Source organism: Lissotriton helveticus, chromosome 4_1, assembly GCF_964261635.1.
Source record: "Lissotriton helveticus chromosome 4_1, aLisHel1.1, whole genome shotgun sequence".
Classification (NCBI taxonomy): Eukaryota; Metazoa; Chordata; class Amphibia; order Caudata; family Salamandridae; genus Lissotriton; species Lissotriton helveticus.
The window spans coordinates 327,094,969-327,120,408 of record NC_136063.1 but is presented as its reverse complement, the minus strand read 5'-3'; the positions used below and the strand labels follow the sequence as shown (position 1 = coordinate 327,120,408).

The window sequence follows — 25,440 nt, the reverse complement described above, 5'->3', positions numbered from 1 at the left end:
CCCCTGGATTGACTAACTAAAACTGACACAACTGGCTGCACGACAGCTGGGGCAAGGTGGTGTACTCACCCTTTGCTTTAGATATAGTATACCTATATCTAACCCTAAAATGGACACACAGATCTCCTATCAGTCACTCCTATGGCAGGCCTTAACAATCCTGAAGGCAGAGTGCTTGGAATCGTGTGAGATGGTGCTCTGGCATGAGCTGAGCCTGTCTGCGGCTTTCGGGATCTATCCCTTAGCCGTTTCCATGATATCGCATACCATATACTCTTAAGTGCATTATAATCCTCGCGGTTATGTGCCAACTCTGGTATCGCTTTATCAAAACATGTCGAGTAAGGTGTCATACGAATTGGAATACTAACCCCTCGCCAATTCTGGCGACGGGGTTAGCATTCCACCCTTCTAGAGGGACACGACATGCCTGTGACCTATAACCCGGTTAAAAGTCAGACAGAGCCTTAGCATCCACAAAATGGATGCTGCCACCGAGACACAAGTCTGCCCTCCTGCTGCTGGGAGTCCTCCCAGAGCAGGAGATAAGGACAAAGGGTTTCCTGCCAGGGGCGGTGCCAGCACCGTCCCAGACAGGGTTTTGTGTATTGTAGGTAGGCAGGGCTTTAGAGGAAGGTGACTGCACGTGGCACCCCGGTGCTCACTGTGCATAGGCTGGCTGGAACCAGTTCCAGGGTCACTCCAGACCCTGTGCTGGGGAAAAGCCCGCCAAGGAAGTGGGTGTAACCACCCCCCTCCTGGTCCCACCCATAGGGCAGGACCTAGTCGCGTGCCAGCCCCTTTTTCCCAGATAAAGGTAGAGACTGGCCCCCTTCCAAATCAGATCATCTTTGGAATCAAGATACCACTTTCCACGAAAGGACTTCACGATTTCTTCCTCAAGATTCTCCCTTGTGGCTAAGGAGTAGTCACCCTGCATCCGCAGGCACCATCTAAGAACACTGCGGTCTGCTGCACGTCCTTCCTCCGGAATCCGACTGCCCAGCTCGACGAGACCCGGCTTCCCTGGCACCTCTGACCTCTACCTACATCATCAGTCACGCTGAGATTCGTGGGTGTGACGAGACCTCGAGGGACCGGCCATCTTCAAGACTGCACGACTTCTGCACAGCAAGCCCGCCGAGTAATTTCCTGGTGAGTGCTTTGGGGTCCGAGAAGCCCCGACCCTGAGCAGCTCCAGCACCGAAGTGCAGCCTCCCAGCATCTCCACGATCTGCGTGGGGCCCTTCTGCTTTTTGCTGCTCACCGCGTTGTTTGGCTACTAGCCCGCTGGCTTGTGGCCTTCCTGACGACGCCCGACGACATTTCTGCTGCTGGTCTGGTTGCTCCAGACTGGCCCTTGCTCCCTTCCAGAAGAGGAGCACCCCGGACCCTCCTGGTCCACTCAAGACGCCATTTTGAGTCCACCGCGTGGGCTTGAATTAGCCAAGGCTTGTTGCCCAATCCTGGGTAACTTCGACGCCAACGACTTCATCCTTCGTGGGACAGCTCGCACCTCCATCCTGGTCGCCGACAACGCCTCCTGGTCCGAGAGACTGCAGAGCCCAGCAGCGCCCACTCACCTGACTGCGGTGACTTCGCCCGGTGCCATCCTGGTGCCCACTTAATCACTGGCTAGTGATTCAAGAACTTGGTCCCCTCTGCTTTCAGGTTTCTTCTTCCTTGATCCAGGCTTGGATCCATCGAACTTTCCTTCACTGGTCGCCTGCCAGCAACTTCTTCCTTCCAGGCTCCCGGTCCGGCAACGAGATCCCCGACGTCTTTTCAGACCTATGCAGCTGCAGCCCCTGGGCTAGGTAACTTCGGCACTCCGGTGTCCCAGCGTAGCCTCACTATCCAAGGGTCAGGATCCACTGTCATTTTCTTCCTACCAGGTCGGGTTCGCCCGTGAACACTAACTTTGTGAATTCTAGCTTCCATAGACTTTGTCCCGCATCCCGCGTGAGAGTGCACACTCTGCACCCGAGTCCCCTGGGCCTCCTAGTAGTAATCTAACGATTCCCTAGTCCAGCCCTAGCGATTCCAAAGCCTATTAGAACCGTTACTTACCTGCTAGTAATTCGCATTCCACTTTTAGCGTATATGGTTTTTCGTGCCCCTCGGGCATTTGTGTAACGTGCTAACTTAAAAGTATTTTCGTAAGAGTTTTGTTGTGTGCTTAGCACCCTGTCCTCATAAAGAGTACAGGGTTGTTGTGATTCTAATAAATACATTGTTTATTTTCATAACACTTGTGTGGTGTCCTTTCACTGGGTGTTCAAGGGGTAATGTGATGGTAAAACAGCTGGCTTAACACGCCCTCTAGAGTCTTAGCCTTAGACTGCTCGTATCCATGCTACTAGGATAGCCGGTCTATAAGGTTGACTTACAACCAATCATCAATAAGGGTTGCTTGGACTGATATATAGCGATCACTAGAATAGTGAGCACTGCACATCAGGCCAACTTCTCACAGTTACTTTGTAGATTACTTTTCTAACCACATGACTGGATCCTAGATTCAGTCTTGGGACTTTTCCTGTAAACAGTTAAGTAAAAGAGTTGGTTACAGTAACGATTTTTAAGGAATATTATTGTATTTAAAAAGTTGACAAAAACCTTCACAAAGAATCACCAATGTGATCCTATGGGAGGAAATTCACTTAGCAGGTAAGTGTTATGATTACTTTTTCTTACTCCAGGTTGGATCCTGGATCCAGCACTGGTGCATCTCCTATAAACAGTTGAAAGAATGCGTTTAAGTCATACAGGCGATTTTTAAAGAATATTTGTAGTTTCTGAAAATCGACACTTCGAAACTTGTCTGGTGAAAACCAGACAGTGGATTCATATGGAAGGATATTCAAGTTACTGGTAAGTACGGTTAGGATTACTTTTCAGAGTCAGTGCTGGGCTAAAAGATGAAGCACTGGGTTCTCTCCTGATAACAGGTGAGTAAATCAGAATTCGTTGTTCAGCTGATTTTAGATGAATATTTAAAAGTTTCAAAACTCTACACTTTTAAAGACTTGAAACCAGTCAATGTTAGCCTATGGAAGAAAAGTGAGTTATCGGCTTTTGGGTAAGTACTTGACTGGCAGACTTAAGGTTCTGGGCATAGACTCCGGGGTCTCCCAAGGTCAGGTATGTACAGTTGGTACACCCTCAGCGGCACAGGGGCAGCCGGGTGCAGAGCTAGTTATGCCAATGTTATCCAATGAGAGGCAGGGGGCCATTGGTTGGTGGCTTCTGGCAAGCAGGCCACGTGGCTGTGGGAGCGGGGCTCCTGGTCACTTGCTTAGGGCAAATGGGGAAGTAGGTTAGGACCAAGGTTGCACTGCCAGGGGCACTCGGGAGGCTGGGTGCAGGGTGCTTTTGAGCCGTCGGGCGCTCAATGTTATTCAATGGAGATCTTGGAAAGTGAACAAAGACTGCAGGCTCGTGGATGGAGATTCTGCAGGAGCAACCAACACTTCAAGGGGTAAGTTGGGATCAAGGAGGATAGGTAGGCACCCCGGAGTTGGGCACAGGGGGCCATGGGCAGGGGTGTCTTGACGTCTGGAAATCTTACCCTCTGCTGGTCATGGCTGGAGGGGCCCCTTGTTCTGAGGCTGCAGTCGTCGTCTGGGTCATCGAGGAGGATCCTTGGGCACTGGATTCCAGGTAAGAATCACCGGGGGGATGTCATCAGGATCTTTGTCCACATAGGCCGGGCTCGGCGGGATGCAGTGTGTGCTGGATTCGCTGTTCCTGGCTGGCACCAGGAGTACTGCTGTTTGAGCAGAACCACTGCTCATGGGAGTCCCAGTCTCTAAGAGGTTCAAGGCAGGCAGGTCCTCGAGGTTGATGCCCGCAGTAGATGCCGGGATTTAGCAGGAGCAGGTTCAATGATCAACAGGCCTGTAGAGCTGGGGCCAAGTCAGTTGGTGTCGTCCTCTTGTTAGAAGCTGCACAGCAAGTCTTTTCTTGTTTCGAAATCGGGATCGGAGGAAGGAAGGTTCAGGGAGCCCCTAAATACTAAATTTAGGGGCGTTACAGGTATGTGTGTGTAGGCATACTTATAGAGCGCGACTGTCACCCAAAGGGTATCCTGGCGCTTTGACCACAGACATTCCTACAGATGACAGTTACGCTGCCTTCGGAAAAAGGTAGGTTTTAAGATCCTTTCTAAAGGACAAGAGATCCTGCTTGCACCTTAGGGCCAGAGGTAGGGAGTTCCAAAGCTTGGCGGCCGTGAAGCTGAATGAGCGGCCGCCCATCCTCACCCTTTTTATCTTGGGAACAGTCACCAAGAAGGCAGAGGAGGATCTCAATAGTCTGGCAGCAGAGTACCAGGAAAAAAGACCTCGCAGTACCACTGGACCCAGCCCATGCAAGGCTCTAAAGACCAAGCAAGCTGATTTAAAGCAGATCCGTTTTTGCACCGGTAACCAGTGTAAATCCGAAAGGGCAAGAGAGGACGAAGCAGACCATGGCCGCGAGAGCGCCAGTTTAGCTGCCATGTTCTGTACCCGCTGTAACTTCATAATTAGAGTACTGGGGGCTCCCAGAAGCAGTGCGTTACAGTAGTCTAACCTACTGAGGATGATACTACGCACTGCTTCCGTCCTCGCTGAGTGAGGGAGTAGCGGAAGAATCTTCCGCAACATGCGTAACAGCAGCATGCAGGTCGCCGTGGTTTTATTAACGAAGGTGTCCAGCTGGAGACTAGGCCCGAGCAGGACACCTAGGTTACGGACTGAGTCTGCCGCTGCGACAATGCCTAAGGTAGAAGAAGGCCAGGTAGGGTGAGAGCAGGGACCACTGGGTCCCTGCACCAGGGTGAGTGCACCCCCTATCCTGCTCCTCTCCTGTGGGAGTGGGGCAGGAGCCTATCTGATTGGGCAGGGCTCCCCATCCTCAAGATGGCCGGGGCCCGGAGTCGTGCTTCACCTCGCCTCTCCCACCTGAGGGGTGGAGTTGGCACAGGCTGGCCCACCCCCTTTCCTCACTGAGGGTTTCCTGCCAGAATGGAGGTCAGAACTAGTGGGGGTCAGAACAGGTCTTCTCCAGGCCAGATGTGGCCTGGAGAAGCTCACAAAGGCGGCATGCCTTTGAAGATTCCCGTGCCCATCCTGGGGGAGGAGACCATGCACCTCGCCCAGGACGAACAATGTTGCAGGCCCAGGACAGTGGATTGCTCTCTACACAGGGTGTGTAGATATGAAAAGCCCCGAGCTGGCTAAAATGGCAGCACCCAGCAGTGTCTGAACATCGGACCGAGCGCGGTGCAGAAATTACGAGAGCGGCATATACAAGTAAGGTGACGCTGCGCCTGATATGCTTAAGGGATTACAGAACTAACAGATTATGGCGTAAAAGCACAAGCACTATTGCAGAGAGACAATGGGCTACGGCGCAGTGGTTCACCGGATCTCAGCGCAAAATGGCTGGCGGCTCCGGAATGATCGGCCGTTGGCACAAGATGCAGATACGGCGAGGCAAGACAAAGCATGATCCCATGATGCGACAGTGCCTCAAAAGTATATAGATGTGGTGAGCTGCGGATATACGTGACTCAAGAGCGCGGCGGGGACCGCGGGATGCCCGTGCAGAACGGAGGGGGCGGCGGTTGCCCCCCCCCCACCCCCGAGGGCAGGGACTAGCCCTCGCCACAGCAGCTCTTCTACAAGTCCGGCGGCCACAAGACAAGTAGCAGCAGCAGGTCAAGAGCTGGGAGAAGCTGCGGCTGGAGGAGAAGGAGGCCAAGAAAGTCAGCAAGCACATCGACTGGGTGCTGAAGGAGCAGAAGCTCGAGTACAAGCAGACGCACGGGCTCCTGCTGCTCGGTAGGTACCCAGCCCCGCCTAGGCCTGCGGGCCCCGACTGCTGCTGTAAAAATGTAAATTGATACTTGTATAGCTCACTACTCACCCGCCAGGGTCTCAAGGCGCTTGTACGAATACCGCTGTGGAACCCATCCTGGCTTTCCCTGTGAGGTGTCCACTCCTGGGCACCCCCAAGGTGGAGGCCAGGCATCCTTAGCGTTGTGGGGGCCGTTGTGGAGATTAAGCAAGCTATTGCCCAGAGTTGCAGAGTGGGACTCCATGATTGGAATAGGCACCGAGGCGAGAATTATCAGGTCCGTGGAATTTTTTGAGCCCAAGACCCGCCGAGGCGGGGAATTGAACCCTGGTCCTGGGCTAGACCTCTGCATCAGGGTCTGCCGCTCTAACCATTGAGCCACACTTCTCCACTGCTGTCATCTGTGCGCAGCCTGGACTGACTGCGTCTGGACTGGTCAAGCAGAAACATCTAATTAACTGAACTAGTTTTGGAGAATCCGGGCTTGTTTTACAAATTGTTCATTACTTCCCGAGGGGCATCATGGTATCCACAGGCTTCATGGCTGATATTACAAAGTGCTTGACGTAATGCAAATTAATGAGCCGTGCCGGCTCTGCCCTGCTCGAAGGTGAAGCCGGCTTTATGGGTGTTACACGTATCTGATTTGAGGCTGCCACATGAGCCGAGTGTCATTGGGACTCTCTTTGGGCTGAAGTGTGCATTTGTGAGCTCCCATTTTGAATGTTTATGGCCTTTTGCTACAATTAGACTGCCATGTCGTCCTCTTACCTCTGATCCCGAAGATGGCGCCCCCTTCCCTGATCTGGAGGATCTGCTGAGCATGGAAATAGAATTGGCCTGCTCCCTTCCCAAACTATGGTGGCCATCTTGGAGGGGTCATTCATTTTACCTATACTCACACTCCTGGTCCCTGCTTTATTTGCCCAATATCTCATATTAGGTGGTGTCGCCTATCTTCAAAATGGCATCGGTCAGGCGTTTTCAGGTCTACGCCCTGTGTGGTCCCCAAAGGTGAGCAGTGGGGCCATCTGGACATCAGACATTCTTTTCTTCCTCATCTCCCCGTTATGTTCCCTTCCCTCCATCAATATTGTTTTTCTTCAAAAGCAGAGGATCCAACTGTAAGGTAACTCTAATGTAACGCTGCAACATGTCTTAATTCTCATGTAAAGCACTCTGATACCTCCAGGTCTAGCCTGGTCTTCCTCGTCTCCTTGCTGTGTCTCCTACCCCCTCCCCCACCTCTTACCGCCTTCATTCTTTGCCTGCCTCCCCCTATTTCATTCCTCTCTCCCTTGTATCACTTTCCCCCTGTAACTTTTACCAAACTACCTTCCCCTTACCTCTACCCGCTCTACTCCTCTCCACTTTCCTGCTACTGACCTCGGTCCTCACCTCTTCTGGCACTAGTCCCTACCCTGTCTACCTGTGAATTCTCCCTCGTCATTTGAGATCTAGCTATTTTGTCTGATGCCCGATGGAGCTATCTGGTTTAGCTATAGGGGAGACAGGTCGGGGATTCCCTCCTGGGACGTCACCTACCCAGTCGGTCTTTAGCCAGACTTCCTTTCGTCTCTCCTTGTTGTCTCTTTCCCTATCCTCTCTTTCTCACCTTTCCTGTCCCCTCCACACTCCATTTTTGCCCTCCATGTTCTCGAAATGTTTCCTATTGAGACCTAGCTATTTGGCCAAATCCCGAAGGAGCTACCTGGTAGCTATAGAGGAGATGGGTTTTGGGTCTTCCCCTTCGACCGTCACCTACCCAGCCGGACTTACGGCAGACTTCCTTTCGTCTCTCCCGTCGTCCCTTCTTGCATCCTCCTCTATTTATGTCTTTCTCTCTGAATGTATTGAGACTGAACTATTTTGTCTGATGCCCGATGGAGCTACCTGGTTTAGCTATAGGGGAGATGGGCCGTGGACTCTCTCCTTGGTCGTCACCTACCCAGTCTGCCTTTAGACAGACTTAATTTAGTCTCTCCTTGTTGTCTCCTCCCCTAGCCTATCTTTCTCACCTTCCCTGTCCCTTCCCCTCTACGCTCCATTTTTGCCCTCCATGTTCTCTAAATGTTTCCCATTGAGACCTAGCTATTTGGCCAAAGCCCGATGGAGCTGTTAGCTATAGAGGAGATGGGTTTTGGGTCTTCCCCTTTGACCGTCACCTACTCAGCCGGACTTTGGGCAGACTCTTAGTCTTTCTGCTGTATCTCCCTCCCACCCCTTTACCCTGACCCCCTTCCCCTCTACTCTTCCCTTATCTCGTTTTCTATGTTCATGTAATTGTTTGTCTAGCAACTTATGTAAATTGGAACGGATATAATCGTGTAATTTTGTGGAACCTCATGTAAAGCGCTCTGATACCTCCGGGTCTAGCCAGCGCTATATAAAACTCTTAAAATAAAAAAACAGGGGTTCAACAACATGTCTGCTGTGTGGCAGCCTCTCAGACAAGACGTGGATTGTAGGTTAGGTTTCAGGGGGCATCTCCAAGATGCCCTATGTAGTGCATTTTACATTAAATCCCACCCTGGCATCAGTGCGGGTTTAATGTGCTGAGAAGTTTAATATCAAACTTGTCAGTCTTCAGTGTAGCCATTATGGTGCTGTGGAGTTCCTAATGACAACCTCCCAGCACCATATACTCTTAATGGCATCACTTCACTTACAGTGCCCTGGGTACTCTAGGGCAACAGGGCTCATGCACCTGTGCCCATACCACTGGCATAGGGCACCCAGCTAGAGGGGTGATTGATGTATGCCAGGGCAGTGGGTGTGTGGGCATGGCACACAGGGAGGTGTGCCATGTTGACACTGTTTAGTTCTGCACCAGGACACAGCCTGCAGGCAGTGTGTGTGTGTGTGTGTGTGTCAGGGTACAGGGCCCCTAAGGGTGGCACAATAAGTGCTGCAGCACCTAGGGGTCTTCTCTGGTCACAATGCCCTGGGTACCATTTACCAGGGGCTGACATGTGGCCAGAGATGTCAATTGGGTTTTAGTTTCAACACAGTTTTAGGGGAAGGAACACAGGCCCTGGGCACCTGATTGGCAGGAGTCCAGGGCACACTCAGTCAAAACACACCAACAATTCAGCAAAAAGTGGGGGCATATCATGCAAGAAAGATGGCACTTTCTCACACTTAAGAATAGTACATGCTGTGAGGACACAGGGATGTGACGTGTTTTCACTAGGGAGGGGGTTATAGAATGGATTGAAGGAACTCTGGTCTGTAACAGCGAACCATATTTCTGTGGGCGCCATGAGTGCACACCTCTCGTCTTGCCTCTGGGCCCATGGGCCTCTTCGACAGGCCACTCTTTCCCAGCAGATGGCACCAGCGCTTCACTGTCAGTCTGGGGGCGGGGAAGAGCCCTGCGCGGGCAGCATGCCCCGAAGTGTGGGCACCGTGCCAAAGGGAACTCTACCTTCGGTACGTCAATCACCGGACGCAGCTCTAGGATATATGCAGCAGCTGGGTCTTTGGCTGGTCAATGGTGTGAACAATCTGACAGGCAATTATAGCCACCCCTACATTAACCCCGCAAAACAGACAGTCACAGGCACTGTGGTGGTTCTGGGGCAGCAGGATTATGCAGTCGGGCCCGCAGCTTGCACTTAGGACGGCCGATGGGCCATCTTGCTGGCCACACCCCTCCATTTGGTAGTTTGCAATGATTGGGAAGCACTTTAGATTAGCCATTTGAAGTAAGAATCTGGTCTTCAATGGTTTTCATAGAAGAGAACTTTTTAGCTCAGAAGAGATGGGAGACAGTCTTGCCTTTTTAAATTAGATCTATCTTACTTAAAATCAGTCTGTGCAAAGGAGTAATTTTCAATCACAGGTCACGAGGCTCATAAGACTGGCAAACCATGCAGCTGTAAGGAAAATTACAGTTTAAGTCGCATTGCTGCAAATGCATACTATATAAATTAAAAAAAGAATCTCTCAGTGCTCATGCATCTGTTTGTAGGTTATTACAATCTCACCTCTTCCCGTAATTTACAATACTCTTTCCCATTAGAGAAAGTCAGTGTTTTGTAGCGTGCGTTAAAGACACTGAAAATATACAATGGCCATTTGCATTGTGATGTGTATGTGGGTGCTGCTTTCATTATTTGAAGATTGCATGAAGACCAATTCAAGAAAGATACTCAACTGACGGCAGCCAGAGACTAAAGTTGATTAACTAGGTAGCATTTTACACAATATGAAGCTGCTTTTGTTTTGACAAATTAAAAATAAACACAGCAAGGAATCAAAATGTTTTTTAAAGCATAAATTACACAGACAAGTGTTAATAGGTAAAGGTTTAACAAACCAATGACATCGCCCGGTTGTTGTGGCAGCTGTGATTGCTGCTGGTGTGGTTGCTGTTCTTCTCTGGGAACCTCTGGATTTTCAAATTCTTTTAAGAATTCATCCAGATTGTCAGCTTCTCCACCTTTCCTTCTCTTCCTAAGTTCATCTGGCACCACTGGTGTGAGGCAACGGGTGAACAGCTATAAAGAATACACATTTCAATTATTTAACAAGCCACTAAAGAGCGCTTGCAAGACACGCTGAATCATTAACAAGACCAATAGTAACAAAACAGTACAATCTCTACATAGAAAATACCTCTCCCTTGAATCCACACCACCACCTCTTAGAGCAGAAACAGTTGTCAATTCAGGTGCTGAACTCTGGAATACTGAACTAAATTCTACCAGATTTGGAAAAACCCTCAAAACTGAACTATTTCGATGGTTATTTGAATTAACATGTCACCCAGTTGCCAGAGATCCAACTGGACTATAGAGGTTCTTGTTGCGTTATGAGGTAAGCACCTAAATATTTCCAAATGGATCCTCAAATCATGGTGCTTGGTGATACATTGATGTGACTTAACAAAATGCATGCTTAACTTCTATAAAGACCTCAGTTTACAGTTAGTCAATTGCTGCAGGTTTGCACTATTCACTGGTCAAAAGATAACTCATTACTGCTAATTTACCTTCAACAGCCTACTATTCCATAATGGCTGAGCAGGCAGAGAAAACAGCTTTTCGACCCCACCAGTCTCCTTCCACATCATTAGTTTCTTTGTAGGTGGTGCAAGATCCAGTGTGGTGACAATATCGGAGTAATCACTTAGCTGGGCACGGATAGTCTTGCTGTCCAATTCCTTCACACTGTCCACAATTAGCTTCCTCTTTCGTTTTGCTTTTGTTTCCTTTACTAAAGGGAGAATAAACATTACTGGAAAAACCCAACATCTAAAACCTTATTAAAGTGAAAAATCATTAGTTGCAAGAAATATGCTTTACAATACTAACAGATCTGTACCTTGAGATTAGTTGTAGGTCCTAATTCTGTGCATTATTCTGCTTATAGTCTTTCCGTGGTTTAATAAGAGGTAGAATGTTTGGTGAATCAGAACTAGTGTCATTCATAAGCCTTGTAAACTGACCCACACTTCTAAAAGGCATGCCACTGTTTTTTCATTCCTTGTAATCAAGGAATAGCCATATCTGCCCTGATTATTATTTTACACCTTTGTTTAGGTGTGGCATAAGCAATTCTATGAATAATATACTTATAGGTGCTTTCAGCATGCCCTCTACAGCATATGTCAGTGGATCAACTCCCTAAAGCTAATGATTAACTTCACTGTGACCGACTGCTTTCAGCCATTTTACAAGGAGCACATCCACACACAAGAGGTTCCCTTAAGTGGCAGGGATTACTAAGGTAATGTGTGCTTTGAGAAAAATCTTTCTGCTTTTAGCGAACGTTTTTGTAGTTAGACGGCCCAGCCCCTTCCCAAACAAACGTCAGAAAAACCCCACAAAAAACACAAGCACACAAAGACAAAGGCTGGCTACCAATGGTAGATTTATTGCCTTTAACAATGTTTGTTTTACTTTGCTTGTTAAAGCTTCAATATTTTTTATTTGAACTTCCTCTATTTCTTTACTTTATTTCTCCCATTTTATTTACATGTTTTTCCTTTATCACAAGCCAAATCACTGGCAGAAGTCACAACCCATTTTCAGATCTCTACTATATGCAGATTTGCTTTGGTTGAAAAACCTATTGTGAGCACTAAAAATACTTGTGTGCTCTGGGACAGGCCACTGCTCATGTTCGGCTGGCTTACTTGTCATTTGCAGGTTTAATGGCTTTCTTTCCTCTTCTTTCGGCTGCCCCTCCCTCGGAGCATAGCTTCTTTACCATCCTTTTGATTGGAAGACTTGAAACAATCCTAGCTGATATCAGGGGACTACTTTTTTTCCTTTTAGCACTTCATGGTAGTGCATATTTTCTTGCCATCTCCAGTGCACTGCTACCAAGCACACAGACACTCTGGTGCTCTACAATTCCTCAGTTCATCCTCTGCTCATTTTATCCTCGGTGTCCTACAATGCCTAATTTTTTTAAATCATTTTTTATACCACAACCAAACGGCATATCTGAAAAGGTGAAAAGCAGTTGCCTTTTTCGACTTGTGCTATCTGCAGCTCATGCATTAACTCGGAATTAAATGCATGTGCTTTAGATAGTGCAGTTGCATCCCAACAGGGGCACGCAGGTGTGCCCAGTGTAATCGAACAAGTTACTTACGTTTGGTACCGATATATCTGTAAGAGACATATTAGTTATGCATTCCTCACCTTAGAATTACCCCCAGGTGTCAAGACTGGATCCAGAGAATTTTTCTAACCCTGTGCGTCAGTCAACTATGCATCAGTCGTTGGCGTTGTGATCGCCAGAATGACATCGTGGTATCTACTTAGACTTCGGCCCTGCGTGCTGCCGTCAGTTCTTTACACGACAGAAGTGCAGAGCCATGCAAGACACTGACCACTGGTGCACAAAACGAGGGCCCTGAAAGGGGCCCCTTACTCTAGAAGTCAGTACGTAGAACGGAGAGGAATCCATAACTAATACAGGTCTCTTACAGATATATCGTTACAAAGGGAAGTAACTTGTTCATCTGAAAGAGATTAGTTATGGATTCCTCACCTTAGAATAGATACCCCAGCAATACCAGAGGTGGGTCTGCGAACTTAGTTCACATCAGAAAGTCCTGCAGAATTGAACGGCCAAAGAAGACGTCTCTACGGACTTGGCTGTCTAGGCAGTAATGTTTGGTGAACGTGTGCAATAAAGCTCACTTGGCTTCCTGGCAGATGTCATGAAGGGGAACTCCATGTCACTGTTCCCAAAAAGGTGCGCGCCATGTGCGCGCGCCCCTCTGGTTACCCAGAGCACACAGTGCCGTGTGTGGAGCGCGAGCGCACACACACAGCACATCCCAGGAAACACCAGTTTTTCACGCCACTCACTTTTTAAAAGCAGCAGCACAAAAAAAGCCGTGTTTCCTGGTTGCGGCGGAATAGACCAAGTTCAATAGAAGGCAAGGGAGCAGCAGTTAAGTCTTGCAGCAGCCTGTGGTCCCTTGCTTTCTTCTTTTGAATGAGGAGCCGGGCTACGGGGTATAATGCAAACGTTACTACTTGTGTAACAATATATCTGTAAGAGACATTAGTTAGTGATAGATTCCTTACCATAGAATTTCCCAAGGCGTCAGACTGGATCCGGAAAGTTTAGTCAGCAGTACCCCTGCGCGTCGGTAGATGGCGTCGTGCGGCTCCGCGTCGGTCGCTGGCGTCGTAGGTGCCGAGATGACGTCAGGGAGACTACTTAGGCGCCACCCATGGGCGCGGACGTCAGATCTGTACACGACTTTCCGCGCCAGGAACGCAGAGCCATGCAAGAAACTGACCACTGGTGTCCTGAAACTAGGACCCCGAAAACAATGTCCCTAACCCTAGAAATCAGTTTGCAGAATGGGGAGGATGGGTGGGGCGGTAAGAAATCTATCACTAATATCTCTTACAGATATATTGTTACCCAAGTAGTAGCTTGTGCATCTGAAAGAGACACGTTAGAGATAGAATCCTTACCTTAGAATAGATACCCCACCAATACCAACCAGGTGGTGGGTCTGCGAACAAGATTACACCAGAAAGTCACGGAGAACAGAATGGCCAAAGAAGCTGTCTCTCCAGACTTGACTGTCAAGGCAATGCCTGGTAAACGTGTTCAGAGAGGCTTGACAAATGTCCTGCAAAGGAACGCCGCGTCCCAAGGCAGTAGTGGCTGCTGTTGCCCCGGTAGAATGGGCACGCAGCCCCACAGGAGGCTCCTTAGACAATGAGTAACGTGCAAGGCCCGACCTTTTTTGGCGCCCACGTAGACAACAAAAAGTTGGTCATCCACAAGGAACTGTTGTGCGCTTCAGATAGAAAGAGCGCACGTTTTGGATCCAGATGGTGGAGCCGCTCATCCTCTATCAAAGAATGCGGAGGCGGAAAGAAGGTGGGCAAAGTGATTGTCTGCCCGATGTGGAAGGGCGTGACAACCTTTGGCAAGAATTAAAGACGGGTCCTTAAAACCACCTTTTCCGGATGAACAGAGAGGAGGTTTGGAAGAAAGAGGCTGGAGCTCACTCACTCCTCTGGCAGAGGTGATAGCTAGCAGGAAAGCAGTCTTGAGAGTGAGAAGACACAAAGGACAGTTATGAAGGGGCTCGAAGGGAGCGCACATCAGATATGTGAAGACAAGGTTTAAGTCCCATTGAGGCATGATGAAAGGCACGGGAGGAAACGTGTGTGTAATGCCTTTCAGGAAACAACCGGGGACTTAGAGAGAAGGCTCATCTGGAAGCCATAGAAATGCAGAGATGGCCGAAAAATAACCTTTGACAGTTCCCAGAGCAGAGTCCTGCTGGGCCAATGAAAGGAACAAAAGGACCTCAGAAAGAGGGGCAGAAAGGGGATCCACAGCCTTCGCTGTGCAACATTCCACAAATTTGTTTCACCTTCAGGCGTATACCATTTTAATGGAGGGATGCCTGGCTGCCCGAAATACATCACAGACTTCAGGAGGAAGATCGAAAGCTGTCAACTGTCACCGCACAATCTCCAAGCATGGAGGTGGGAGGCTGGACAGGTTCGGGTGGAGGACTTTCCCCTGCTGCTGTGACAGAAGATCCTCCCAAAGAGGTAGTCGGATCGGGTATCAATCGCCACATTGAGTAGCTCGGGATACCAGTATCTTCATGCCCAATCAGGAGCCACAAAGATGACTTGGGCACGGTCGCGCCGAATCTTCTTCAGCACTCTGGGCAGAAGTGGTATAGGTGGAAAGGCGTACAACAGACCGCAACTCCACTCGCGACAAAAAGCATCGCAGAGCGAGTGCTGCCTTGGAAATGCCAAACTGCAGAACTGATGACATTGCTAGTTCTCTTCGGTGGCAAATAAATCTAGCCAAGGCTCTCCCCACTGCAGAAAGAGACCTTGCGCCACGTCCGAGTTCAGACTCCATTCGTGATCCATCAAGCACCGGCGGCTGGGTTAGCCTGCCCTGGCTTTCAGAGAACCTGACAGGTGTTGAACCACCAAGGTAATGCCTTGATGTTCCCGCCATGTCCAGAGGCGCCGAGCCTACTGACATAGGGTCCCCGACACCACCGCACCCGGTTTGTTGCAATACCACATGGCAGTGGTGTTGTCCGTGAACACCTGCACTACACTTACCCAGACAGAGGGAAAGAATGCTTTCAGTTCAAGTCGGATCGCCCGAAACTCCAAAAGACTGATATGGAGTCGTAATTCCGCAGGAGACTAGAGGCATCTGATTGTCGCCTCTCCCAAGTGGCCTCCCCATCCCAGAAGGGACGCTTCCGTCACCACTGTGTGCTCCTGTTGGGGAAGGGAGAGGGATCTGCCATTGACCCAATCGTGATTCGTGAGCCACCACTGCAATTGTCGTGCAGTGCCCTCCGAGATCTGGACATGATCGGACAGGTTGCCCTGACGCTGTGCCCACATCAGGCCCCACTGCATAGCCCGCATATGCCATCTGGCATGTTGCACTAGCAGGATGCAGGAGGCCTCAGGCCCAGGAGCCGGAGGGTCATCCTGACAAACCCGGGATAGAGGCTGAAAGATCGGAATCATAGCCTGAATATACCAGACTTGCTGCTCGGGAGGATAAACCCGAAACCGCGTCGAATACAGAACCGCTCCTATGAAGGGGAGCTTCTGAGAAGGACTCCGGTGCGACTTCGGCACATTGATGGAGAACTCCAGCAAATGCAGGTCGGCCGTAGTCTGAGAGTGGGTGACAACTGCCTGGGGCGAGCCCGCCTTCAACAACCAGGCGTCGAGGTAGTGGAAGACTGACACCCCTGACCTGCGTAGATGAGCTGCGACCACCGGCATGAACAACCGAGGGGCGCTGGTAAGGCCGAAGGGGAGCACGGCAAACTGAAAATGCTCCAGGTCTGCTGTGAAATGCATGTAATGCTGGTGGGCTGGCAGGACGGGGATGTTTAAATATGCATCATGCAAGTCCAACGCTACCATCCAGTCTCCAGGGTCGAGGGCAGCCAAGACCTGAGCCAGAGTCAACATCTTGAACTACTTCTTTCGGAGGTAGCAATTGACGTTCCAGAGGTCCAACATGTGGCGCAGGCCCCCTTTGTCCTTCTTGGGCACCAGAAAGTAGTAAGAATAACAACAATGTTCTACTTCTGTTGCAGGAACGCGCTCGATGGTACCCTTCTCCAAGAGGGTCATAGCTTCCTGTTGGAGAAGCACAAAGTTGGTTCTGCACAGGCTTTTGGCTGAACGAACGTGTAGGGGCGCTCCTTCCTTGGCCACGAAAGGTAGACGTGGCCGGGCGTGTGGTGGAGAGACCCAAGGACTTGGTCGTAACCCAAGCGTTCTTGAAACGCTCCAGCTCACTATCTGCCTCATCACCAAACAGGCGAGTACCATCAAAAGGCATGTCCATTAGAGAACTCTGGACATAGCCTGAAAATCCTGTAGAGCGCAGACAGGCATGGCGACGCAAGGCCACCGTCGTTGAGATGGCTCTCCCCAAAGAGTCTGCGGCGTCCAGCCCAAATCGAATGGCGAACTTCGCTGCATCCTTCCCCTCCGTGACAGCTTGGGGAAGGACAGCCCGGACCTCTTCCGGGCACTGAGGCAGATCTTGAGCCACCGTGTCCCATACAGCGTGAGAATAGCAGCCCAAGAGGCATGTGGTGTTGACTGACCGCAGCACCAGGCTGGCAGAAGAACTTCTTGCCAAACTGCTCCAGTTTCTTCGATTCCTTATCCGGCGGAGAGGTAGGCAATGCGCTCTGGGAAGTGGAGGCCTGAATGGCCAGGTTCTCAGGGGTCGGATGATTTGTTAAAAAGGCAGTGTCACCCGGTGTCGGGCAAATGACACCTTGCTACCTTTTTATTTTATCTATCGGAACCCCAGTGGCTGGTCTAGACCAGGTGCCCATCAAAACATCAGTCAAGGCCTCATTGAGCGGAAGCAGAGGATCCATAGAACTTGCCGCCGGATGAAGCACCTCAGTAAGGAGGTTGGTCTTGTGAGTGACAGTAGGCAGATCAAGGTCAAGGGCATTAGCTATTCTACGGAGCACCAGAGTATATGTGGCGCCCTCCTCCGTGACAGCAGGAGGAGACATAAATCCAGGCTCGGAGGAGAGGTTAAGGCCACATGCATCCTCAGAGCCTTCTGCCCACTCATGTTCAGACTCGCACCGCCGTGCAATAGGGTCCTTCGACCCCTCCCAGTCATCCCCCTCCTCCACAGCCCATGGCACAGGCGGCAGGGGAGGCACAGGGGAAAACAAATGCTCCAACACCACCAGGAACGGAGCCAATCTGGCTCCATGTCCCAATTAGGGTCCCAAGCCGGAGAAAAATTGCCCGGAAATTCGGGCAGCGGTGGTGAGACGAACGGAAACCATGGCAGCGCCAGTAACTGAGCCGCAGGGGACGTCCGAGCCTCCGGCAGAAAACCCTGTGGCGCCTGAGCTGCCGGAGGACCTTGCGGTGCCCGGCCGGAGCCGGTGGCAAACAAGGGCCCTCAATAGGGACCACAGGGCCCGAAGGCATGCCGGTGGGAGCCCTAGGCCTCAAAAGGCGGTCCATGGCGGTAAGAAACTATTGCACCTGGGCCGAAGTCGCAGACTGACCTGGATAGGGTGGGTAGGCCGCAGTACTCCCAGGCTCCAACGGAGCCGCAGGGGAGGGACCCCTGGCCCCCTCGTCCTGAGACCGACCTCGAGCGACCCCTGGACCTCGAGTGGTACAGAGACGACTGCCTGGCCTCCAGCAGCTTTCGGGACCGCTCTCGCAAAGCCTTCAGAGCCATGGCCAGACAGTCTGAACATGACCAGGAGGCATGGTCGAGCTCAAGACAGTAGAGACAGACGCCATGGGGGTTGGCCACCAACATCGTACGGCGACAAGCCCAGCAGGATGTAAGCCCAGGCATCCCTACGTGGCACGAGAAGTCAAGACGTCAAAAAAAGTAGAGACAAAAGTCTTAAAAAGTTAGCCAAAAAGTAACTAGGGTACGTGCTCTTACTGGATCTAAGGTTGCTGGCGTGGAAAAAGAAAGAACTGACTTCAGCACGCAGTAGTCTCTGTGACGTCATCTCGGCGCTTATGCTAGCGACGGACGCGGAGCAGCACGACGCCACCTACCAACGTGCAGGGGTACTGCGGAGGAAAAACTTTCCGGATCCAGACTGATGCCTAGGGATATTGTAAGGTAAGGAATCTATCACGAATGTCTCTTTCAGATGTGTGCTTTTGTTTAAGTATCCATGTTAATTGCAGCTCTGTCACGAAAAGCACATAATCTGCCAACAGCCGCTAAGTGTGTTGATGGCTAATACCTACACAGGCTCATACTTACAATCTGAATGAATAGTACGGGGAGTAGTATAGATTCCAGCCTCATTGTCTGGCTGCTGTCAGCAGAACTAAAATTCCCAGATAAAAATCAAACACATTAACAGGAACCTTGGCGGAATGTGTAGGTTTTGCATTCCCTCGAGAGCGCTTGGAAAAGTAGACTTAGCCAGACGCCAGGTCTTTGTGCTTTCAGATTATTCAAATTTGATTTAATTCAGTGCTAAAAAAATCTGCGATGCAGAATCTATACTGTTGGATGCATAAGAAGATAATTAATTGGTAGAAGGCCCGCTTGAAACTGGTAGTAGAATCGTCTTGGGTTGAAAGGACAAGTGCGTCACAGTGCAAACATGGAGGGATCACTGCTTGCAGCTTGCGCTCGGATACTGGAAACAAATCAAAATGCGCACTAACGCTGCTTGGATCAGGGCAACATGTCACAGCAGACTCAATAGCAGAGGCTAAGACTCGTTTAGGGGCCAAAGTTAGAGAGCAGAACCCCAAAGAGAGACATGTATAGTGGAGAAAGGCAGGGTCAGAAATCAGAACGGAAAATAGGCCCGGGCACAAAATAAAAGTACCCCAATTCGAGAATTAGATATCTAGCTTATTTGAGATACCAAAAAACAGCCATAACAAAATACGGATTCCCAACACACACACAAACACTTACCAGCCAACACTCTACATTCCCTACTACCCCAGGAAATTAAACCTCTTGTGTATTAAATACCAAAGCATTTGTCTGTGCTAGGGTCTGAAAGCTGGGTTGGCATCACAAACGATAGCGCTAGTATGTTTAATAAGTCTGATCTCAGTTTACAATAGGGTAGATTTATTTTTGGACATGCTAATGAGAAGCACGGAGATGCAGGGTAATGCAAAAGCATACCGTAGTTGTCTGCTCTGTCCTAGGCACAGCCTCTGACTGCCACAATCTGTGATTTTCTGCTACCTGTGTTTTCTTGTTACCTGTGGAATAGGTGAAGTGTGGTTCCTTCCACGTTGCTGTAAAGAAGGTGGGATAGCACGGAGCCCAATATAGCCCCTTGAGTGTCTGAAATCCCCTGGATTTTGACTGGTCGACTATCGACTCTCTGGTCAGATCTTTCCTTGTGCAAATGGTCTTCCTTTTGCATTAACACTGTCAGTTGTTTGAAGCCAGAAGTGTAGGAGACATAAATAAGTATTTGCCCATGCAATATCTAGCACATTTTTAGCAATTAATGGTTTAACAGTTTTCTCCATTCACACTTAAGTTATTCTGACCATTGCATATCACAGGCTTTCTGTGGCTCATAAGGGGCCGAACTCTTTTGCAGTCTCAAATTTCACATCATCCATTTCTTAGTGACGCAAGTAACTTGATAAGGCCCCTCCGTTTGAGTCCGATGGAATCATGCTGTGTGTTCCAGAAAATCAGAAGAAAGTAAAATGTTGAAATATTTATTCAAGTTATGCACTGTAATATTTTTGTGCTATTTGCCCTCTTATTTTCTCGCTTTGTAATCAGCCTAGGATGAGCAATAAGAACAAAAAGTTACTTACCTGTAAACTGTAGTTCTCCAGTATTGGTGTCTCATAAGTTCACATGCTTGAATATTCCCCGTCAAAGTGGGAGTCCCACAGTACATAACATAGCAATGTAGTAATAGCAAACATATATATATAGTTAGTACGCTATATAGGAAGCCAACCTCTGGCAACATCACATTACACGCTACTAGTTCTCATCCTAAACACCTCATTGTACATAACATAGCAATGTAGTAATAACAAACATATATATATATAGTTAGTACGCTATATAGGAAGCCAACCTCTGGCAACATCACATTACACGCTACTAGTTCTCATCCTAAACACCTCATTGCTAGCATACCCTATGGAGAAATCCTAAAACTAACACGAATTTGCAGCAATGAGGATGAGTTTAAAAGGTGTCAGGAGGAACTTGTTGACAGACTACGGGCCAGAGGGTATACTGAAAAAGTTATCAGTAATGCTATAACAAAAGCTAGCATTAGACCTAGAAACACCTTATTCAAAGTTAACAATGAAGATACCAATGTTACAATACATACTAGTAACAAAGATGCAGTTACCCCTAGGCTAATTACTATGTACTGTAATCAGGAACGTAACATCCGGTCTATAGTCAACAAGCATTGGCCAATAGTTCTTACAGACAATGTCTTGGGTAGTAGATTGGATAAATCTCCCCTTGTTACATTTAGGAAAGGAAAATCTATGGGTACTGTTTTGAACAAAACTTCAACAGAAATAAGAAAGGCGTCCACGTGGTTGCAACCAAGAAAAGGTTTTAAAAAATGTGCCACATGTAGGGCGTGTAAATTTGGCCGCAATATGTCATTACTCTACCCCTTTCAGCCAAACACCCACCGCTATCCAAGGAACACATAACTTCAAGACAGAATATGCTGTATATGTTCTGACGTGCACCTGTGGGCTTAACTACGTAGGTAGTACAAAGCTACAGGTGCATGTCAGAATTTTGCAGCATATTAGGGCCATTTTGCATAATGATCTGGCCTATCCTGTGGCCAGACATTTTAAACGAACTCACAATAACGATATAAACTGCCTCTCATACTATGTCATCAATGCTATTCCCAAAAGTAGGAGGGGGAAACAGAACGTCTGTTGAGACAATTTGAGAGTAAGATTATTGTAGAGTTCGACAGCAAGTGGCCCAATGGCCTGAACAATACGGAAGACATGCACAACTTTTTATAGTAATGAGTCAATAGTTTAAACCATAGCTTTGTGCATGTCTCTGCAGTGCCTTGGGTAATTTCCTGATCCGGTGTTTTATATCGTGTGTGTGTGTGTGTGTGTGTGTGTGTGTGTGTGTGTGTGTGTGTGTGTGTGTGTGTGTGTGTGTGTGTGTGTGTGTGTGTGTGTGTGTGTGTGTGTGTGTGTGTGTGTGTGTGTGTGTGTGTGTGTGTGTGTGTGTGTGTATATATATATATATAAATTTATTTATTGTGTGCATTTCCCATTTTTCTCATTGATCTGATTTTTTAGTATAAAGATGAATTTAGTCCTCTTTTTAAATGCAACATAAAGCTTTTAATATAATATTTACAGAGCAATTTTTTTTTCTACTGAAAATTGACCTTTGAACAATATGATGGCTTATTTATATGTGCAATCTTTTAAAATACTAAAACCGTCTATTTATTTAATATTGCACTTTATAGCTTTTTTGCACATTTTTTCACCCAATTTTTGCAGTGATTTATACACATAAATTTTATAATATATTGCACATATAATTCTTTTGTTCATGGTTGGTTAATGGATTTATCCAATGAATAATTTTTAATGACGTAATATAGATATTGAGGAGGCAATTTATGGATTTATCCAGTTATATGTTTTAATCAGCAACACAAAATTAGGAGACAAAATAGTTTCTTCCTAAAGGCTGTTATTAAACATATTGCTATTTTGCACATAAATCTTAACAGGCTCATGTGATATATTTTGGCTGGTTTTCAAGTGATAGATTTTACTTGTAAAACTTATTTTGTGATGACTTATATGAATCCTCTATGTAATGTCAGCCCACTATCTATTTCCATGACCATGTGATGGTGAAGGCGGTGGTCACTATTGCTATAAAAATGTAATGACGTTATGTGGACACTACACGTGAACAAGGGCAATCTTGCTCGAAACGTGTGGTGTGGAGGAAAATAAAACATCTTGCCTTTATCCTGCCGGCTCTGAGTCGTCTCCTTCACAGCCGCTTTCCTGTAGTTGGATTGGAGGTTGTGGGAGCCAATCGTGATATATATAGATAGATATATAGATATATATATATATTCTTTTTCTGTTCATTATTTCACATCATTTGGTTTTATGGAGCCTGTTTAGGAATTATGGTTTGTAACCTTATTCCTTCACTGTGACAATTTTCTCTGTTAAACCTTGATGTTTTGAACATATGCTTATGAGGTTTTTCTTAAAGCTTTGAAAGAACTTTTTAGCCATTCAATTACATTGTAAATAGTATTTTTACTATGTTATTGCTTTTGTGGGAAGGGTCTAATTAAGGGTCTGCCAGTATTTAACCACATGTCTTTCTGGGACTGTCATGTGATCAAGTCCGGGTTTCCTGGACGAAACGCGTCATGCTGTCGTTCCCATCAATGGAATAAAGCACCTTATTTTCTACTGAAGTCCTCGTTGTGGTCTGTACCTGTTCGTGTCTTGCTGGGTTGCTGACATTACAGGAATGAACACACACACACACACACGCACACACAATGTTCTCCTCAGAGGCTCAGGCCCCCAGATTTTCATAGCACAAGAATGACAGTCAAGTAGTAGCCCAGAGCCTCTGAGGGGAGGAGGGTGGGTCGCATGTGAATCTATGAAAGACATCAATACTGGAGAACCACAGTTTACAGGTAAGTAACTTTTGTTCTTCTGCAGTATTGGGGTGTCTTTCATAGATTCACAAGCTTGAATAAGAGTAGTGAGAGTGGCGTCAGAATAATACAAGGTACATATGACTCAATATAATAATATACTGTACAAAGAGACTGAAGCAAATAAAAGAAAAGGTACCTTGTATACAGGAGGAGGGAAGCAACAGAGGCTCACCTTATTTAACAAGCATTTGCAATGCAATAGGTCTCGCAGTTGTGAGAGTTTGAGCTATTGGCATTGTAAATGGCAATGCCTTTTAATTACGTGTTGGTTTTTAAAACAAATGAAAGGCATTGTCATTTACGATGCCAATAGCTTAAACTCTTGCAAATGCGAGACCTATTGCATTGCAAATGCTTGTTTGGTTTGGCAACGTCGGATACAATTTACTATCTGAAATTTGAGGCTTGAAAGAAGCTATGTATGGTAGATTGAATGAAAGAGTCCAATTCTAGATTGGAAGAGTATCGTCCTGATGGAGTGACTCATTTAATGGTCTTTTTTGTGAAGCCATTTCAAGCGGCGACTACTGCAGCTATTGCTAGATTGGTGAAATGTATTATGCAACAAGCTGGTTTTGATTTACAACAGTTTAAAGCACATTCAAGGAGAGGTGCAATGGCAAGCCAAGCCTTCTGGAAAGGTAGAAGGTTTGAAGCCATTATTAGAGTGGCTAAGTGGTCGAATGCTTCTTTTTTCACTAAACATTATTGCAAGCGAATTGAGCATATGCAAACGTAGTGCTAGAGGGCTACCAACATGCATTATGATGACCTCCGGTCTCGTAACGAAATAGCAATTCTCCCGGGAGGGGCGAGCATTATCCCGTCCGCCTCTCCCTGTTTCAGTAGTAAGAAAAAGATATGTATATAAGAAATGTAAATATGTAAGTGTGAAGAACAAGATAACATTATTGCTAGTTAATCCAGGATTCATCTTCCCAGAATAGAAGTCATTTGTTTCGGGGCATCTGCATTCCTTTGCAGCAAGTGTTTAGAGGTAATGTTACTGCAAAGCTGCCTTATGGTGTGACCTTGTTTTGGCACCTCGACACAAGGTACACAGGTACAACAGCTTGTGGTCAATAAATGTATAGTTGCTAAGACAACATTTTGCAGTTATTGAAATTATCACGAGACCAACTGTGAATAATTGTAATAAGCCAGGGCTTTCTCAAGGCTGAAGGCGGGGTAGTGAGGTAATAGGAAGATAGGTATGTTAAGTGGGTGGTGGGTGGATAGGGAACGGGTCAGTTGGAACGTCATGAAGTTGAAAAGGAGTAAGAAGGTGCGAAGTTCAGAAGAAGGAGTAAGATAATGCGAAGAATACAAAGGATGAGGAGAAGGAAAGGTAGACACGAGTTGCGAGCGGAGAGGGAGGAAAGACTATAAGACACGACCAGGATAAGTGGTTGATACAATGTGGGGGGGGGGGGGGGGGGGGGGGGGGTGGTTCGTGGGTGACATATTGAAGTCCGGGGTGTATAGGGGAATGTTGAAAGTGAGAGGGGAATTGTGAGTCAAATGACGGCAGAGAAGGGAAGGAAGAAAAGGTAAGTTGAAAGTGAAACAAGACGGAGGGCATTGCTGTGGGGAGGGGGGAGGAGAAATGCGACACTGCCGCAGCAGGGGGCGGGGAGAGCGGCGATGAGGGAGAGTGAATAGTGTGAAGCAGCAGGGGCCTTTGAAGTGAAGCTAAGCTTCACTTCAAAGGTGTGGGAGGAGTGCGGCTCAGGCAGAGCGCGCGCTGGGGGAAGCTTGTGGGGCGGAGCGGGAAGAGCTGCTGGGGAACAGATGGCTGGCGATTTGATGCTGTGCACGCGCATTTTAGGTCAATGCTCTTGCGTCAGCAACATTCGGAAATTCTTTTTTCGTAGCCTCGCGCCGACGTGGACTCCTGACGTCATAGAGACACGACCTTGCTCGCGACTCCGCTGACGTCACCGACGCCTATAATAGGCCCACGCCGGCGTGATGACATCAGATCCGCCCTTTTTTCCGTGCCATCGAGGCACACGGACGGACCAATGACAGTAGAAATATACAAGTATACATAGTACACAATAATCAAGGCAAAACACACAGTGTTAAGCAAAAGCAGGAAAGAAATTGGAACATTTCCTTGACAACAAAATATATATACATTACAATACAGTAACTCTGGCAAAGAAGAGTGGACAACGGGGAGGCGGGTGGGTCAGTGAGGAATCCACAGGCAGATATAGTATCTACCAGAAAAAGCGTTACCGAAGGTAAGTAACTTGTTCTTCTGATAGATACATCTGCCGTGTGGATTCCTCACCTTGTGAATAGAGTCCCACAGCAGTCCCCACTCCCGGAGGAGGGTGTCCACT

General features: G+C 47.9%; 1 protein-coding gene across 3 annotated transcripts in view; it reads right to left on the bottom strand.

The window, feature by feature from the left end:
* RAD21 (RAD21 cohesin complex component) overlaps positions 1 to 25,440 on the bottom strand; it is a 337,501-nt gene that overhangs the window by 92,033 nt on the left and 220,028 nt on the right. For all 3 annotated transcript variants that reach the window (XM_078686859.1, XM_078686858.1, XM_078686860.1), the window contains exons 9-10: positions 10,841 to 11,064; positions 10,166 to 10,346 (exon numbers count right to left, since the gene is read on the bottom strand). In XM_078686859.1, the coding sequence (XP_078542985.1) occupies positions 10,166 to 10,346; positions 10,841 to 11,064 (405 nt within the window). The remainder of the gene's footprint in view (positions 1 to 10,165; positions 10,347 to 10,840; positions 11,065 to 25,440) is intronic.